The 20,579-nt window shown below is 33.6% G+C and overlaps 1 protein-coding gene across 2 annotated transcripts in view; it reads left to right on the forward strand.

The window, feature by feature from the left end:
- Nucleotides 1–20,579, forward strand: part of ELP4 (elongator acetyltransferase complex subunit 4) — a 258,564-nt gene that overhangs the window by 85,615 nt on the left and 152,370 nt on the right. For both annotated transcript variants that reach the window (XM_030829486.1, XM_003254370.4), the window contains exon 6: nt 16,403–16,487. In XM_030829486.1, the coding sequence (XP_030685346.1) occupies nt 16,403–16,487 (85 nt within the window). The remainder of the gene's footprint in view (nt 1–16,402; nt 16,488–20,579) is intronic.

A 20,579-nucleotide genomic window follows, 5' to 3' on the forward strand; every position in this document is an offset into this window, starting at 1 on the left:
TCACTGGTATGCATGGGTTTTGTTTTATTATTTTCCACCTTATTCACCCATTCCTAATCTCAGTCATCTCCTCCACAGTTATGTTTATGTATATCCTTCGAGATTTCTGGCCTTACTTCAATAATGTAATCTTTGACCCTTGACTCTTCTCTCTCTCTGCATCCAATCTATTAGCATGTCCTGTCAACTGTATCTTCAAAATGTATCCAGATACCACTTTTGCAACCTTCAACTCTACATGCTAGCCTACATTACCCACATTTCTTGCCACAGCTGTTGGGATAGCCTCCTAATTGGTCTTGCTCTTTGCTCTTTGGTCCTTGCTCCTTGTTGGCTCCTGTTTTTCTTCAACATAGCCCTAGTGACTTTTTCAAGATAGTACTGTCCAGTAGAATTTTCTGCAGTGATGGAAATTTTCTATATCTGTGCTGTGTAATGTAGCAGCCACTAGCCACATGCAGTGAATGAATACATGAAATGTGACTAGTAAGACCAAGGCACTGAATTTTAATTTTATTTTTCTTAAGTTAATTTAAGTAGCCATATATTATTAGTGGCTATCTTGTTAGGCAGTCCAGTTTTACAGTATAAGTCGGCTCTTATCACTACTCTGGATCAAACTCTCCAATGATTCCCCAACTCATTCAGGATAATAAATCCATGACCCTACAAGGCCTTACCTAATCTGATCGCTAGCTATCTCTCTGATCTCACTGGATCTCATTGAGGTTGGGGAAAGGGGAAAGGGAATATCAAGAATGTTTTCCAGGATTCTGATGTTAGACTTAGGATAGTCCAATCTACTGAAGTAAGTAAACATAATCATATGTCCGATAATATTTATTGAAAGCTTTTCCCAAATCTCAACACCGTCTATGAACTTGAGCACCTGCTATGAGTGTAGCATTATGCTAAGTTCTAGATCATTCGAGTGAACAAAGCAGATGTTAACCTTGCCATTGTGTAGCTTACAGTCTAATAAGAAAGTACATAATTTTTTTTTAAACAAGCAAACAAATATATATGTAGTTAAATATAAAGAAAAAACATTTTCCATGGGGGAAGCTGAGAGGGCAGTGGGTATACCTTGAGTTGTGTTCACTCAAAGTCTTTCTAAGTGGAAACATTTTAGCTGAGACCCAACTGAGAAGAAGGTAATCATGCAATGGGCACTGGGCCAAGAAGTGTTATTGTCAGAAGGAACAGCAGATGTGCTAATAAAGGAAGGAACTTGGTGTTTTCAAGGATTTAAAAGGCCACTGTGGCTGAAATAGTGTGAGCGATGGAAAGAGCTATGTGGAGGTGAGTTCAGGTGGCAAAGAAAGATCAATAACTGGAAGGGGTTTGGGGTGAAATAAGATTTTTTTTTGCTCTGTTTAATTTATTTAAATGTCAATGCAAAAAAAATTTATAAAGAGGGAATGGATGAAGATGTGGAAAAGAAAGCAGCAGTTTCTGAAGATATGTACTGATAACTTCTCTTAGTGAAATAATAGGCATAGTTATCCACTAGGGAATGGTTACTTACCTCTTGGGAGTTTGGGTTGAATTGAGAAACTTACGACGGATTATTTCATAGACTGGAAGAATACACTGACTACAGAAATCTCAAATGGTTGGGGTGGTGCCAGTCTATCAGGTAGTGTGACTTTCTTGCTTCTGTGCTAAGATTCCTGGGTTGAAATTTTGCAAGGTGGAGTGAGTAGGACAAAGAACAAAGAAGTTTAAGTGATTAAAAATAGTGAACAAAATGTTGGATCATGAACTTTAGGCTGAAGAAAAACAACTGAAGACAATTGCTGTTGATACATATGTATATAAGGAGAAAGAGAAGGGGCAGTACACTGGTAGTAGATTTACTAATCTTAATAGTGGAGGTAAATGAACAAAGCAAGCTACTAAGATAAGTAATATTGGGTGAGAATAAGATGTTTGAATTAGGACTGTAAGCCGGGTGCAGAGTCTTCAATTAACAGTAAAGAAAATGTCCAGGAGCTTGATAAAGACAGCAACTTAAAATGGCACATGGATACATATGTAACAAACCTGCACATTGTGCACATGTACCCTAAAACCTAAAGTATAAAAAAAAAAAAAAAAAAAAGAATGGCTGGGGGTTAGCTATATGTAAAAGAAGCATGGATTTGTTTGTTAGTTTCGTTTTCCTAGGAAGTGGAGGAGGAGGAGTGATTTGAAAGTGATGCTGGAAAACAAAGAGAATACCAACAAAATGTCCCAAATATTGAGGAAAAGGTTATAAGCTGCAGCTTTATTTGGTTAGGCTCAAGTGTCTACCACCTTTCGAGGGAAATTCCGTCATGCTTTGGAGGGTGGTGGGCACTGTGGCTTTTATTAAGGTCTAAGGCTAATGGAAGCTGTAAAAACTGCAGCAATGGCTGTAGAGAGGTGGCTCTGCAGAAGTTTTTTCTGTATGAGAGATCAGGGGTGGTTACTGGGCTTTGCATCCATGATATAATGGAGTGAAAAAGCAGATTATAGAAATAGGATAAATAGCACAATCCTATTTACATAAAATTTTGTATAGCTTATCCCAAATTCTTTTCTAACACTAATTCAGGAGATGTTAATTTAGCTTCCAAAAACCTAGTGATATGCAGTCAAATAAGCTCATGAAAGACTGCAAACTAAATCCCCTTCCTAGATTGTCTAAGAGATTCACAGTATACATTAGTATTTGAAAGGCTGTGAGGGAAATGCCAAACATTTTTGAAATACATAGTAATAATAATCCTCTTTACATTTGTTTATTGGTAAAACTCTTCTTTTTAGAATCAAAAACATTTTTATCAGCATACTTCTTAACATCCTGCAATCGTTTTTCTCAGTAAGAAACAGGACTGGTATAGAGAGATGTCTTACAGGATATTCACCAAACTGTTAACAATATTTGCCTCTGGGTGGTGGATTCTAGATAAGTTTTTTTTTATTATTCTTTGTATGTTTTATGCGTTTGAATTTTTATGATGAACAAGAGCCTTTTTTTTTTTTTTTGAGATGGAGTCTCGCTCTGTTGCCTAGTGCAGTGGTGTGATCTTGGCTCACTGCAGCCTCCACCCCTGGGTTCCAGCGATTCTCCTGCCTCAGCCTCCCGAGTAGCTGGGATTACAGGCACACACCACCACACCTGGCTAATTTTTTTGTATTTTTAATAGAGATGGGGTTTCACCATGTTGGCCAGGCTGGTCTCGAACTCCTGACCTCAAGTGACCTGTTTGCCTTGGCCTCCCAGAGTTCTGGGATTACAGGCATGAGCCACCATGCCTGGCCTGAACACTCGAGTCATTTTTATAACAAGGGAAGGAATTTCAAATTATGGGCCTAATCATTTGGTAATAAAATAGTAAATTCTTACCTTATATCTCACATCATACTATATTTCCATAGAGTTAAAGAGATAAATATAATAAATGAAATTATTAAAATAATCACAGAAAATATGAATGAATGTCTTAAATTCTTGGAGTTGAGAAATAGCAATGAGTATATCTCATGTTCAGATCTAAATGCCATTCTCCATTCAAAGGCACTGGGACTCTTTGGAGAAATGCTCGATGGAAGAGAAAGAAAAAGATATGCCTGGAACATCTTTTTATGTGTAGAAGTTCTTAAAGAATGATGATGGCATATCAGAAGGACACAGAAGCCAGCCCAAAGGAGTTCTCACTGGGCATGTTGGCCAATTTGAGCATCAAAATAAATAATGATAGTAATGGATTTAATAAAATAGGAAGCTATAAGTACATACTGATATAAATAAATAAGTGAATAAATTGAAAGTTTTTTGAGGTATAAGATAACTTACATAGCCAGAAAGTACCATCCCACAAAATACTTATTAACTACAAAGGGGAAAAGAATAATTTTACAGTGGAGAAAACTAGAAGAATTACCTTAATCAAGTTAACATCACCAGTAGTGGGGGTGATCAAAAGCATGTATCGCCAGATAATATGCAATGAGAACTCAGCAATATTTCTGTGATATTTCCACCAAAAATTAATAATTCAAATCTAATCACGAAGAAGCATCACACAAATCCAAATTGGAAACATTCTACCAAACATCTGGACTATAATCCTCAAAAGTGTCAAGATCATGAAAGTTAAGGTAAATCTAAGGAACTTCCATATTGAAGGAGACTGAAGAGAACAAATGACAACTGAATGCAACACGTGATTCTAAACTATTTCGTTTTGCTGTATAGGATGATATTGGAACAGCTGGTGAAACTTGAATGGGGTGTGAGGATTAGATGGTAGTCTCAGTTTCCTCCCTTTACCAGTATGCCAGGTCAGATGGTTGTATTGTTCTCCTCTAGAAGAACGTCCTTGTTTGTAGGAATCATATCCTAAATTATTAAGAAGTGATAAGTCATCAGGTCAGCAACTTACTCTCAAGTGGAATGGAAAGAAAAAGATTTTTTGTTCTATATTTGCAACTTTTATGTAAGTTTGAGATGGTTTCAAAATTTCAAAAATTACAAACATACATGCATATATTTCAGTAAATTATGATTATGTTTAAATGGGTAAGAAAAAATTGAATACCCTACTTCAAAACAGGCAAAAGGTTAATGTTAAGAGGATGTTCTCAGAAAAAGATACAGAAATGACCAATAAATGTCACTACATCAAAAGAAACGTAAACCAGAACCAAAGAGATAGCACTTAGCATACAGTAGCTGGCATAGTAAAGGGTTAATGAATTTTAGCCATCATAATTGTCATTATTTCTGTTTATATGTTTGAAATTTATTATAAGAAACATGTATTTTATTAAAAGATAAACCAATAAAGTTATTTTTACTTTGGAAAAAAATGTAACTACTTGGGCAAATATTTTTCATCTGAACACAATCAGCTTTTTTTTCCCTATCCCACTTTTTCATTTAAGAAAAGTTTATTTGGAGATCAATTCTCCTTATATGTAGGCCCCTAAATGAACAGTGGCTATATTTCATGTTTCTCACAGACAGCTTAGCTCACTTCTGAACGTGAATTAAAAGATTTGATAATATATTGTCCTTATTGCTACTCACTGAGCAAGTGGTAATTTTGTATTAGTCCCATCCCTTCATACCTCTTTAATTGCATACATTGTTCCATCTAGTCAACCCACCCAATCACCCTCCATCCTGCAACTGGAGTGTTACTATATGATATTGACTTCATGGGGATTGATCATAACTAAGTTAATGAGAACTGATTTTTCTATCAAGTACTATTTTTATTTTTTCATATTACATTTGTTATCTCATTTAATTCTTCAAAAATCCTATGACGTTAGTAGTATCCCCAGTTTGAAAAGAAGGAAATAGAAACAACAGATTTAGTTTACTTAAAGTTACACAGGGACTAAAACTCAAGGGACCCCAGACAGCCAAATTACTCTTGAAAAAGACCAAAGTTGGAAGTTTTATACTTCCTAATTTCAGAACATGTTACGTAGCTACACTAATTAAAATACTGTGGTATAAAGTAAAAATTGCGTATAAGGACAGATACACAAACCAATAGAATAGATAGCCCAAAAACAAATTTTGGTATGTATGGTCAAATAATCTTCAACAGGGTACCAAGGTCACTCACAGGGACTGTTTAACAAATGGGAAGACTGGGTATCTACATGCAAAAAAATAAAAATAAAAATGAAGATAGATCCTTGTCTTACACCATATGCAAAAATTAAAATGGATTAAAGACCTAAACATAAGATTCAAAACTATTAAAATCTTGGAAGAAGACATAGGGAAAACACTTCATAATCTTGGATTCGGCCATTATTTCTTGGATATGACACCAAAAGCACAAACAATAGAAGCAAAATAGACAAATAGGACTACATCAAACTTAAACTTTTGTGCATCAAAGGACTTAACAGTGAAAAGGCAACGTAAGAAATGGTAAAAAATATTTGCAAATTATATATCTGATAAGAGGCCAATATCCAGAATATAGAACTCCTACAACTTGACAGCATAAAAACAAATAACCTGACTATAAAATAGGCAAAGGACTTGAATAGACATTTCTGCAAAGGTGTTATACAGAGGGCTAACAAGCATATCAATAAGTGCTCACTATCACTAATCATTAGACAAATACAAGTCAAAACCACAAGATACCCCCTCACATCTGTTAGGATAAAAATTAAAAATAGGAAAGGAAAAAGTAAAAAAGAACAGAAAAGATCAAGTATTGGTTAGGATGTGGAGAAATTGGAACCCTTGTGCACTATTGGGATTGTAAAATGTGTAACTGCTATGGAAAACAGCGTGGCAGTTTCTCAAAACCGTATGATCCAACAATCCCACTTCTAGATATATGTCCAAAAAAATGGAAAGCAGGGATTTGAAGAGATATTTGGACACCCAAGTTCATAGCAGCATTATTTGCAGTTGCCAAGAGGTGATAGTAGTGCAAATGTCCACCAAATGATGAACTGATAAATAAAATATACCATATAATGGAATGTTATTTAGCCTTAAAAATGATGGAAATACATATTTCATATATAATAAATACATATGTAAAAATACATATTAGAACATGGATGAATCTTGACATTGTACTAAGTGAAATCAGTTACAAAAAGATAAATATGATTCTACTCATATGAGATATCTAAAGTAGTCAAATTCACAGAAACCAAAAACGGAATGGTGGTTACCAGGGGTTGAGGGAAAGAGGGAAGTGAGGAGTTGTTGTTTCTTGTTTCATGGATATACAGTTTCAGTTTTGCACGATAAAGTTCTGGAGATCTGTTTAACTTAATGTTAAGTTGTGCAACACATCTGTTGAATATAGTTACCATTACTGAACTATATACTCAAAAGTGGTTAAGATAGTAAATTTTATATTATATGGGTTTTTTAACCACAATTAAAAAGAAAAATGGGGAAAAACAGATTGGATTTGAAAATCAGCATATTCTGTTAATAGAAGATAAATCAAAACCAAACAAAGAAATACTCAAAGTAAAATGACAAATAAGGATATTCCAAGCCAGAAAAAAGTAAAAAAAAAAAAAAAGCACCCCAAAAGCAAAAACAAAATGAGATACCACTTCACATCCTCTAGGATAGCTAGAATGAAAGAATCGGATAATAGCAAGTGTTGACAAGGATGTGAAGAAATCAGAACCGTCACACACAGCTGATGAGAACATAAAATAGTACAGTCTTTTGGACTGGTACACTCTGGCATTTCTCAAAAAGTTAAAGTTACCATTTGACCCAGAAATTCTACTCCTAGGTATATCCCCAAGAGGATTAAAACAGAACCTTTTTTTTGGACATTTATGTACAAAAACCTGTACATAAATGTTCATAAAAGCATTATTCATAATAGCTCACAAGTGGAAACAACCCAGATGTTCCTCAACTGATGAGTGGATAAAAAATGGTATATCCATACAATGGAATATTTATTTCACCATAAAAAGGAATGAAGTACTGATACAGGGTACAACTCAGATGAATCCTTAAAACATTATAGTAAGTGAGAGAAAACAATTGTCTTAGTCCGTTTTGTGCTGCTATAACAGAATACCGTAGACTAAGTAATGTATAAACAATAGAAATTTATTTTTCATAGTTCTGAAAGTTTGAAAGCCCAAGGTCAAGTTGCCAGCATGTTTGGTGTCGGTTAAGGACCTAGTCTGCACTTCCAACATGGTAGTTTGAACACTGCATTCTCCAGAGGGGAGGAACCCTGTTCCTCACATGGCAAAAAATGGAAGAACCAGGAGAGTGAGAAAGGACTGAACTCACCCTTTTGTACTGGCACCAATCCTACCCATGATGGTGGAGCCCTTATGGCCAAATCACCTTTCAAAGGTCCCACCACTTAATACTATAACAATGGCAACTAAATTTCAACATGAGTTTTAGAGGGGACTGACATTCAAACCATAGTAACCTTCGTAAAAGACAACATATTACATGATTTCATTTATGTGAAATAATAATATGTAATATAGAGAGGCAGAAAGTACATTAATGGTTCCTTAGGGCTAGGAGAATTGGAGGGAGTTGATAAAACATGTAAGAGATCCCTTTTTGAAGGAATGAAAATATTCTAAAATTGTGGTAATACTTAAATAGCTGTCAATATACTAGAACTATTGAATTGTACACTTTCAGTGGGTGAATGGTATGGTATCTGAATTCTATCTCAATAAAGTTGTTACCAAAAAAAAGAAAACAGACCAATTGAATTTAGCCATTGGAGGTCATCAATCACCATAATAAAAGCAGTTTTAATGGATGGGATGGGGGTGGTGACATCCTACTTATAATGGATTTAAGTGAAAATGTAAGGAGAGGATTGGAGGCACTGAATTTTAGAAAATTTAAGGGGTTTGGTGCAGAGAAACAGAGTAGTAGCTGGCAAAGGAGATGGGACAAGTGGTGGTTTTATTTTTTCAAGGGAGAGATAACAGTATGTTTATATATTATAGGAAACAATCAGTAGAAAAGGAGAAGTTGACAATGGAGGAGAGAGGAGAGAATTGCCCAAGTGATATTTTATGGTATGAGGCCCGTGCACAAGTGGAGGTACTGGGTTGGTATAGGAGTTTAGTTAGTTCACATATGGCAGCCTGTGAGAAGACAGAATATATATTTGGCTACACATGCTGAGAGTGTGGTGTCTTAGTCTGTTCAGGCTACTATAACAGAAATACCATAAATGGCAGCTTATAAATAACAGAAATGTATTTCTTATGGTTCTGGAGGCTGTAAAGTTCCAAGATAAGGGTGCCAGCATAATCAGGTTCTGGTGAGGGCCCACTTTCTTCATAGATAGGTGTCTTCTCTCTGTAACCTCGCATGGCAGAAGAGGAATACAGGCTCCCATGGACCTCTTTTAAGAGAGTGTTAATCTAATTTTTGAGTGCTCCACCCTCATGACCTAGTCACCTCCCAAAGTTTTCACCTCTGTTTTTTATTTATTTATTTATTTTTTTAACTTTTAAATTCAGGGGTATAAGTGCAGGTTTGTTATATAAGCAAACTTGTGTCATGGGGGTTTGTTGTACAGATTGTGTCATTACTCAGGTATTATGCCTAGTACCCATTAGTTATTTTTCCTGATCCTCTCCCTCTTCCCACCCTTCACCTTCCAAAAGGCCCCAGTGTGTGTTGTTTTCCTTCTTGTGTCCATGTGTTCTCAAGTTCTCACCTTTTAATACTGTTGCATATTAGGGCTCAACATACAAGTGTTGTGGGGACACAAGCATTCAAACCATAGCAGGTAGAAAATGTGTGCTAGGTGTCCCTTCTGGCTGCTTCTGTTTTCTCAGTGAAAGGTTATAAACTGATAATGAAGATGGAGGAAGAGATATTGGAGGTTTCAACAAAAAAAGAAAAAGAGAAAGTATGACATTGTCATCTAGGAGAGTGAGGATATGTATAGTGGGAATAGCCTTAAGGGCCTATTGAGGTTTGTGGTCATGAAATTAAAGTCATACCAGTCTGTTTCTCTGGCCATTTTTAACTACACTGAGGCAAGTGTGGAATAGACAGAGAGTTGTGTTTAACTTCGCAGTAAGTGTGACAAAGCAAGAGAACTGCAAGGAAGTGAGGATAAGGATTGACCATGGATCAAGATGGTTAATTAATTGAAAGAGCCTATCAAAGCAGGTGAGTGAAAGGTGTGGTAGACAATGATATAGAGATCTCAGCAGAGTCAAATGATTGCATATGGGTACTAGGTGGAAAGAAAGTAGTGGTTATGTAGAGGGGTGTGCATGAAATTGAGATTATAGAGGTATGGCAGTTATTGATAATTACATGGTCTAAAAAACAACCATGGGGATGATCAACTTAAATACAATGGAGATAAGATCATTGGAAGAGAGATCAAAAAACTGAAAGGCCAGAGTGTTAGAAAGGTGAGTCATGACCCAGAGTTGGATAGATGACAGCAACAGTGAAGGGTAGTAGGAGACATAGTCTAAAACCTTATTTACATCAGTAATTAAAGGAAGTCAGAGTGATGTCAAGCTGAGTCATTTTTCATGAAGGATCATAACCCCTCTTAACAGTATCGCTGTCAGAACATGGATTGCTTAGACCATACATGTAATTTGTGCATCCTCATAGTTCTTAGTATTTTCCTAGCTGTGGCTCAGAGGTTTCTGCTGGTCATTGTTGTTCTTGGTGCCCTTAATACATTCCTACACTTTATATGTTCTTAGTTGAACATCCATGGTGCAGATAATCAAACTCAGTATTCTTAGATGAAAATCATCAGAGGAGAAAAATCAGTAAATGACAGCCTTCAGGGTAACAGTAATGAAATTTTTAACTTGAAAATTACTTGTGAATAGACTTCACAGTCTCTATAGTCACATGCAAATTATATGCTAATATAACTTTAGCTCAGCAATCTATTTTATACAATTAGTTGTGACACTTGATATTGTGCCTACTGCCTTACAAGGGTATCTCACTATTTGTCATAGATGAATACCTAAAATATATGTGTAAATAGAATTTTGGTAATACAAATCATACTTTCTCATTTATTTGCATAATAATGTCAGAAATGCTTCATCTTCACTTTAAATTAATCCTAATTGGGAGTGATAACACCTTCTCGTCCTAAGTGTTTCTATGAAGTAGTTAAATCAATATTTAAATACACCAGAAGTTCTTATTTTTAAAAGCCCAGCAATGACTGATTTTAATGAGAAAAATCATTTTTGAACCATATGATTTCAAAGTCAGAATGGACAACATAGATTATCTAATGCAACCCTTGGCTTTACAGAAGAGAAAATTTCAAAGACCAGAACAGAAAATTTAAACAATTTACCTCATACCACACGTGTACATGTTGACACAGGTAGAACTAGAACCCAGATCTTAAACCTACATTCCAACTTTACAATACTCATATCTAGTTTATATATTTGTAAGCATACACTTCACAGTATTGAGTTTTCTTTATACATCGTGTACCAAGTACATTGTAAGTAAGGCCTTGGTGGAGGCCTCCATCAGTGCAACTAAAAGAGAAATCTCTTCCTAAAACTATGTACCTGAATGCTTCATTTGGCTATGTTGAATGGAGCCATGTTCAGACCTCCTCTGGACCACATTACCACAGGCTTTTCATTGAATCTAGATCTCACTGTGGGGCTTTATCTTAGTATAGCCAAAAGAGCAGGTAATTTGAGTTTTTGAAAGTTTGAGTTTTAAGTGCCGTTTGTGTCTCTTAATTGTTGCACAGCCTTAGGCAAATTATTTAGCCTCAAAGTGGTCTTAAACTCTCAACCATAAAATGGGGAGAATGACTATACTTAACCTCACAAGGTTATTCTATTCATCAAAAGTGGTGACTGTGATACAAAAGTGTTTTGATTATTTACTATGTACCAGACACTTTATCAGTTGATGTAATTAAAATCAGGTAGTCTTATTGAAAATCAACCTAAGAGCCTGTTATCTATGTATAGATTTTTCACTTATCAACAAGTTATTATCACATGTACATGATCTTATTTTTGTAACTTAACCTTTTCACTGATAAAATATTGTCTCCTGTTACCCAAAGTTTTTTGTTGGTGGTGGCAGTGTTGTGTATTGTTCTTTACTCATATTTAAATATTTTTGTATTAAACCCCTCAGTTGAAGTGACTTTTTTTCTTTTTTCTTAATTATTAAAAGATTTTTAAGTGTTTCTTTGAGGACTTTTGCTAAGTGTTCCTTTGTTTATTGTTTCCAAAACTGTAGTTTTTATCTGTTACTTATCATCTACCTGTATTTTATTTCTTTTGTAGAATACTGCATCTTCTTTTGTAGAATACTACATCTGACTCTTTTTTTTACAGCTAATTTTTTTATCTTTCTTAATAAGATTGAATGGCAACACTACTTTTCACAGCAAACCCAATGCGATTTGTTGATAGGAATTAAAATTATCTGATGCAAATGTGCTTTAGACCTCTTGAGGAAAATTAGAGATGGGGGATAGAATATTGATAAGTATGAGTTTCATTTTTTTCTATCATCTCTAAAAAATATTAAACTTGGTCATCAGAAAACAGGTTTACATTTGTGTCATTTGACCCCTTTTATCCATGTTTATATATTAGTGTAACGAAATAAATTCTTACTAAACAACATGATAATATTAGCAGAAAAGCATGAATAATGCACATGGAACAATTTTACTTTTTTAACTAAAGAAAATATTAAATGCTTGATATTTTAAAGGTAAAAAGTAAAGTTCTAGTAATTGTTTTTATGTTCTTTGTGTAGCTAATAGTTTTAAAGGCACATTGTAGAATCTCAAAATAGATCATTATAATATAAAAGTTGTTGAAAATGTATGAAAATCAGGCAAAATAGTATATAAATTCATATAATGTGATCACAAAATGATTAGAAATGTGCCACTTTTGAAGCATGTTTTAAATAATTTGATAACGTAATCTTTGTTGAATGTTTGGAAACATTAATAAAGAAGCCAGGATCATATTTTTAACTGGGTTTACTTCTTGCCAACTCCTGTTTTATCAGTGCCTACACTACTAAACACACACACAAGAGTAAGCATCCTCAAAAGTAAAGGATTTTAATAACAAACCAAAATTTTAGATGACAATAGAAGATATTTATTTTCAGCAAATATATATATATTACTAGAAATATATATATGTATATTACTAGAAACATTGCTGTCAAAGAAACATGGAAATTAACAGTACTTAGTATTTTATTATCAATATCATGTAAATGATTTCAGTTTTAAATGATTTAATCCCATATATTCAAAAATTAATATTCACAATTGATATACCTAAATGTGTTGATTTATTGCATTTTATTTTGTTATCAAATAGTTTATTTTTCTAGAAATCTAATTAGAGGAATTTATTTTATTACTTATAAAATTTTAAGCATTGTTGATGATTGAATTGTTTTATGTCAGGGTTAAATAAGAAATTAAGAAGTATTAGCTTCGCATCTTCCTTTTTATTCTCATATCAAAGAACTCCCCCTATTCTGTGCAAAAATGGTAACAATCAACAGAGTAAAAAAATAACCTGTGGAATGGGGGGAAATATTTGCAAACCATATGTCTAATAAAAGCGTTCATATTCAAAATATTAAGGAACTCAACACAATAGCATGAAAACAAATAACTCAATTATAAAATTGGATAAGGACCAAAATAGACATTTCTCAAAAGAAGCCATACAGATGGCCAACACATATATGAAAAAGTGCTCAACATTATTCATCATCAGGGAAATGTACATTAAAAACACAATGAGGTTTCACCTCATACCTGTTAGAATGACTGTTATCAAAAAGACAAAAGTGTTGGAGATGATATGGACAAAAAGGAACCCTTGTATACTGTTGGTGGATATATAAATTAGAGCAGCCATTGTAGAAAACAGTATAGAGGTTCCTTTAAAAATCAAAAAGAGAACCACCATATCCAACAACTCCAATTCTGAGCATTCAGTCAATTGACACTTATGAATGGAAATATATTCTGAGAAATACATTATTGGACAATTTCATCATTGAGTGTAATTACACAAATCTACATGGTACAGTCTACATACCTAGGCTCTGTAGTAGTCTCTTGGGCCTAGCCTATAGACTTGTGCAGCATGTTACTGGACTGAATAGGCAATTTTAATACAAGTATTTGTGTTTCTAAACACAGAAAAGGTTCAGTAAATAATAGTCTAAAAGATAAAAAGGGGGACACCTGTATAAGACACTTACCAAGAATGGAGCTTACAGGACTAGAAGTTGCTCTGGGTGAGTCAGTAAAGGGGTGGTAAGTGAATGTGAAGGCCTAACATACTACTGGATACTACTGTAGACTTTATAACACTGTACACTTAGGCTACACTAAATTTACTAAAAATATTCTCCTTTCTTCAATAAGAAATTCACCTTAGCTTCTGTAACATTTTTAATTTATAAACTTTTACATTTTAAAAACATTTTTGACTCTTGTAATAACAACTTAAAACACACTTTACACAATTCTACTAAAATATTGTTTCTTTATATTCTTATTCTATATGCTATTTTTAATTTTTTTACTTTTAAAATTTTTTTGTTAAAAACTAAGACACAAGCACACACATTACTCTAGGCCTGTGTGGGGTCATGATTATCAATATCACTGTGTTCTATCTCCACATCTTTTCCCACTGGAAGGTCTTCAGGGACAGTAATACACATATAGTTGTCATCTCTTGTGATAACAATGCCTTCTTCTGGAATACCTCCTGAAGGACCTGGTCGCCTGAGTCTATCTTATAGTTAGCTTTTTTTTTTTTAATAAATAAAAGGAGTATACTCTAACAATAAATAGTATGGTAAATACATAAGCCAGTAAAATAATCATTTATTATTATTATGTACAATACATAATTACATGTGCTGTACTTTTTAGGACAGTTTGTTTACACAAGCATCACCATAAACGTGAGTAATATGGCTACAACATCACTAGATGATGGGAATTTTTCAATTCGATTATAATCTTATGGGACAATTGTTGTATACGTGGTCCATCATTGACCAAAACGTCCCTATGCAGTGCATGACTGTATTATCTAAAGGAAACAAAATCAGTATGTTGAAGACATATTTACACTCCCATGTTTACTGTACCATTATTCACAATAATCAACATATGGAATCAACATAAGCGTTCATCAAGGGATGAATGAATAAAGAAAATGTGGTGTACACACACACAATGAACTTTTAACCTTCAAACAGAAATCTTGTCATTTGTGACAACATGGATGAAACTGAAGGACATTATGGTAAATGAAATAAGCCCAACACAGAAAGATGAATATTGCATGATCCCCTACTATTATTATATGAAATAATAATGGTTTGGGGTAGAATTATTATTAGTGGATTAGAATGCATTGGCTATATTTTTGATCCACTCTCCTATAACCCATAGTGACATTCATCAGATCATTGGCTGGAATTCATTTCATAATCTGAAAGCTTGCATATTTTACCACTTGTGCAAAGCAGATTGATCCAGATTAGAATTGAATCTACTGCACTATGTTCTGAAAAGTTGATCTAGCAGGGACAGATGTGTGTTAAGATATGAAATAGTCACAAAATTGCCCCTACAGAATATTATTTTTACACACATTTCCACACTTATGAAAAAAAATGTGTCTATGTAATCTACAGAATTTTCACTGAAAATGGAGAAATAACTGTATGAGAAACAGACAAAGTACCAAATTCTTCATTATCTGGAGCTGTATTTGTTTTGTACACAACAGCATTCTTTTTGTTTGTTTTGTTTTTGCAAGATAGACACTTTTGGTTTATTGTGGCTGTTCAATTACATGTTTACAGAGATATACCTATATTTTTCCTGAACCACCTACCATTGATTTTGCACACTAAGCAGTCTGCTATATTTCCTAACATTTTATATTCTTTACTGCTGCATTCATGCTTCAAATTAGATTTCATTCTTTCTTTAGGATATTTCTTCTGCCTATGTGATTGCTTACTTAGGATCACAGTAAAGCAAATACTTGTGTAATTTTAAGGTCACCCACAGCTTTTACAGCATTAGGCACTTCAATGTCTATGGTATTGCTATGCTCATGACATTATCATGACATTAATGTTCAGTCATAGCACACAGATTGTCCATTATGCAGAATCTTAACTTCAGATAATGTAAAGCAGATTTTCTTCATGCTTACTGAAGATTCTTTGAGGTATTTCATAGCATTTGTACAATATTTTAAAACAATAACAATGCTAGTATTTATATGAGAAATAAATTTGGTTTTCTTCTTAAATTCATCCATTTTAACAAAGGAAGTGAAGATTATACTCACTTTTCTTCGTGTGTCTTAAAAAATCAAGCTTTAAAATTACTATTATTTTAGAAATTTGTTCTAAGAAAATTAACTTTGATGGAAGATGAGCTCAGGTGATCAGGACATTGATTCAGGTGTACTTGGCATAGCAATTCATTAACTATGTGTTAATTATGAATGATTACTCCTGAAAATCTATAGTGGCTTCATCTTTTAGGTTGCTTCATTAGATCATTAATTTTCTTGGAGGTAACTAAGCCTGACATAATTAAGTCCTCTTAGTCTCCGCAGGTTTTTATCTTCCCATGATGTCAGGAACACTGAGCAAGTTATTGTAAGGCCTTGTAACTTATTCCCTGTATGTATTGACTTTATATTTTAGGATTATATAATACTATTTTGACATTCTTAAGTAATCTAATAAATGTATGCCTTTTAATTATTTACTTAATGTTTTAGCATAGATTTTGTACTTCCTATGTAATAACCCATTTATGTATTTGAACCACTTTTTTACCAACAGTTCTTTGACCCCTGGCTACACAAAGCTGCTTCAGTTTATCCAGAACATCATTTATGAGGAAGGATTTGATGGATCCAATCCTCAGGTATTAAATAGCTTCAAAGTCTTTTATAATTATTTATGTAATGTTGCTTTCAAATTCTCTCGGGGGGCAACCCAGAAGTTTTAGAATAATAAACAGTGAACAAGCTGTTTTCAAGCACAGAACATGTAAATAAGCAAAGCACAAGCAGCCTTAATTTGACTGTTACTGTGTATTTAGAGTTTCAGCTAAGTTCTCAGTGGAGGCACATAAGACATATACATGCTTTATCAACATCATTTTTAAATATGCATTTGTAGCATTTGGGATTAAGTAGCTGCATTTTGAGAATTACTTTTAAATCTGCAAGGCTTGTACTTTTCTATTTAAATTGTTCCTGTTTCTGACATTCAGGCCTTAATTTCAAATTACCTTATGAGTAAGAATTATGTTAAGATTTTATTGTAGTATGCTTTGTTTTATTGAATTAAAAATACATTTTTATTTGCCATATTAAATATTTTATAACAACGATTTCTCTGTAGCTCTAATTTTTAAAACTTCCTCCAAATTTCCACTAATAAAGTTGTTCTGGTTAGTTTAACTTCAACAAAGTGAGGAAGATTTTATTTCTACATATCATGCCTTTCAAAATTCTTCCACAGTGATTTTAATTGCTTTTGCTACTAAATGATTTGCATTACATTTGTATTATTTTAGCAGAAGTATTTCTAAAGCACCATTATTTTTATTGAAGAAGACAGAGAAGCTGAAAGTCTTATTTTTGGCATTATCAGCTACATTTGTGCTCAATTCATGGATTTTTAAATATTCTTGTAAACTTTATTATTATATTTAACAGTTTTTCCATGGCAAAATAAATTATTTTTCAATTTGTTTTGATTGCCAGTTTAATTGCAGGTTGAAAATACTTATGTGTGTATGATGAAGTACAGACATTTATTTATAGGTGACTTTTCATGTATGTCATAATTTTTGTAACGGCCTTTAGTATTTAATACAATTTTATTTTGCTCAGTGTTGCTCCATTTTTGGCCCTACCTAAGATTTATGGGTACTGTGTCTTTCCTTTGGTGCCAGTGCTTGTCTGGAGAGGTAAATTGGTCCCTGACAGACACCTCTCCCCACTTGCTGTGGTAACTATGGAAACAGACATGTCATAACAGTTCCTGTGGTACAGTGTGCAGAGCTGCTGCTCTTGCAGGATGATGACACATCTTCTGAGAGTAAGAAATTTTATAGAATCCCAAAAGCAAAGGTAATAGCAAAAGGAATACACACACACACACACACACACACACAGAGAGAGAGAGAGAGAGAGATACCTTAAGAATCCTTAATAAGTAAGCTAGTATAGGAATAGAGTAAAACATTTGTTTTCTTAGTTGTTTATTTGACTATGTAAACACTATTTTCAAGAAACAATTTTTTTTTTTTTTTCCCACAAAAATTGACAGACACCAAACTGGAGCTGGTTTGGCTTTCTGAACCAGAGATTCTGTAATTACTGACTTTTATAAAGATTAAACAGGGTTCAGGTAGACATTCCTATGGTGAATACCAAAGCTTTTTAAATTAAATTATACCAATAGATTATTATAGAAATACACTTACAATTTTATTGCAACTAAAATATAATGAATTTTCTTATTTTTAAATTAATTGTACTGTTTGCTAAATTACTTAGTATATATATCTGTCTCAGAAACTTTAGATGAGTTCTAGAAGCCACAGAAATACGCCTACAAGGCACTACTTCAAAAAATATTATTCCTAAGTCAAAAATAATGTTCTGACATTGAAATAAATCTTACGTTTTAAAAGAAAAGTTTTATCTTTTTTTAACATGTTTTCAAATAAACAACTAATTTGAGACAACATATAGAAATAGACTCTAAGGAACAGAATATTGTATACTACCTTATAATTAGCCTTGGTAGTAAGTAAAGTAGTGTAGCTCATCTGTAAAAATAATTAGAGTGCAGACATTTACAAATTGCGGTCATAATTTCATTTAAGTTGTTATTTTTAAATATCTTAGAAATATATGATAAAAATGAAATTTGAACATGGATTTTACTTTGAATACCAGATTAAATATTTTAGATGTTCTTGTAGGAATAAAACTATTTATTGTACAGCTAACAAGGTTCTTTTTTTTTAATCTTATGCCACACAGTATGCCCCATTATTATATGGCATAGCAAAGGAATTATATATCCTAAAGGACACAAGAGATTTATAATTCAGCCTTTGTTTTTGCAATTACTATTATATTTTTTAAAATATAAGTGAAGTATTATGTTCAATTATATTCTGTTGTGCTGGGCACCCACCTCACTTAAATATCTTATCCCTCATTCATTTTTTGGCTTAATATTTTCATTCACTTGATATACATATATCAGTGTATCTGTCAGAGTCATTAAACCTCTGTAGTTCTCCTAATTTCATGCCTAACAGCATTTTTGTTATAAGCTTTTGTCAAGTACTTTTTAATACAATAATAGATAATGGGACAGTGGGTTAAAATACTGTTGATCTTTAGTTTCTGAAATGTTGACAGAGAAAACAATATTATCCTGCTCTCCTTTTACCTTCGTGTTTCATTCTAATATCTAGATTTTTTTTTTGTATGTTTCTCTCCCTTTTTCCAGAATGCTCTTTCTGTTGGGAATCTAACATGTTTGTTATCATGAGATAACAAATTTAGAGATAGCAAAATGAACTTTAAATTCTTGCCATTTTACTTAAATTCTGAGGTTTTAAATAATAAAGAAAAAAGAATAAGCCATCATATTTTACAGATATCTTACACTAATTCACCAGAAATGTATTTATACTTCTAACCTAAGCCCTGGTACATCTCATTACTTCATTTCATTCAAGTAATGCAGAAATAAAAAGAAAACAATTTTTGTGGACCATTGAGGATGATAACATAGGGTGTCTTAGGTGGTTGTCTATCATAACTTTAACACAATCATTTAAAAAATTGAACCAGCTGCCTACATAGTACAATCATGTTTTAGGTCCTTAGAGACAGGAAGTTTTTTTCTAATGTGCTTATTCTAAAATCCTTTTTTTTTTTTTTTTTGTAATTTTATTCTTACAGTCTTATCCAGGCCATTATATCCCTTCAATTGTATTGAATTATAGAGCAACAATGTTATCTTCTCTCCTTTTAATTTTTTTTTTTTTAATGGAGTCTCACTCTGTCACCCAGGCTGGAGTGCAGTGGGGTAATCTCAGCTCCCTGCAACCTCCGCCTCCCAGGTTCAAGCAATTCTCCTGCCTCAGCCTCCCAAATAGCTGGGACTACAGGTGTGCACCACCACACCCAGCTAATGTTTGTATTTTTAGTAGATACAGGGTTTCACTATGGTGGCCAGGCTGGTCTCAAACTCTTGACCTTAGATGATCTGCCCTCCTCAGCTTCCCAATGTGCTGGGATTACAGGTGTAAACCACAGCACCTGGCCTCTCCTTTTAATTTAAAATGAAAAAACTGGCTGGATGCAGTATCTAACACCTATAATCCAAATACTTTGGGAGGCTGAGGCAGGAGGATTGCTTTAGTCCAGCAGTTCAAGGTCAGCCTAGGCAACATAGCAAGACCCTGTCTTTACAAAAAAAAATCAAAGAAAAATTAGCTAGATCTGGTGGCACATGCACGTAGTCCCAGCTACTCTGGAGGCAGAGGTGGGAAGATCACTGGAGCCCAGGTGTTCGAGACTACCATGAGCTATAGTAAGGCCACTGCACTGCATCTGGGTAACAGAGAAAGACACTGTCTCAAAAAAAAAAAAAGAAAAGAAAGAAAGAGAAAACAAAGTCCTAAGTAATGTGTGTGTCTTGTCCAGAATCATACATTTACTTAGCTACATAGTCCCGACTATAATTCTCTCTTATTCATTTACTAGCTTATGTTCCTTTATGCTTTCATCTTCTAACATTTCAATGTTGTATTCATTTTTCTTCCTTTCCATGGTCAATAAATTCTGCTTGAAAAAGGAATACACAAATTCAGTTTTCATTTGTAATATCAGGGAAATAGATATATTGTGTTGGACAATAACTAGTTGGTTAATAAATTTTATCAGTGGTATTTTATAGCAATAGCAAGTGACACATT

The sequence above is a fragment of the Nomascus leucogenys genome, chromosome 15 (assembly GCF_006542625.1).
Source record: "Nomascus leucogenys isolate Asia chromosome 15, Asia_NLE_v1, whole genome shotgun sequence".
NCBI classification, from domain to species: domain Eukaryota; kingdom Metazoa; phylum Chordata; class Mammalia; order Primates; family Hylobatidae; genus Nomascus; species Nomascus leucogenys.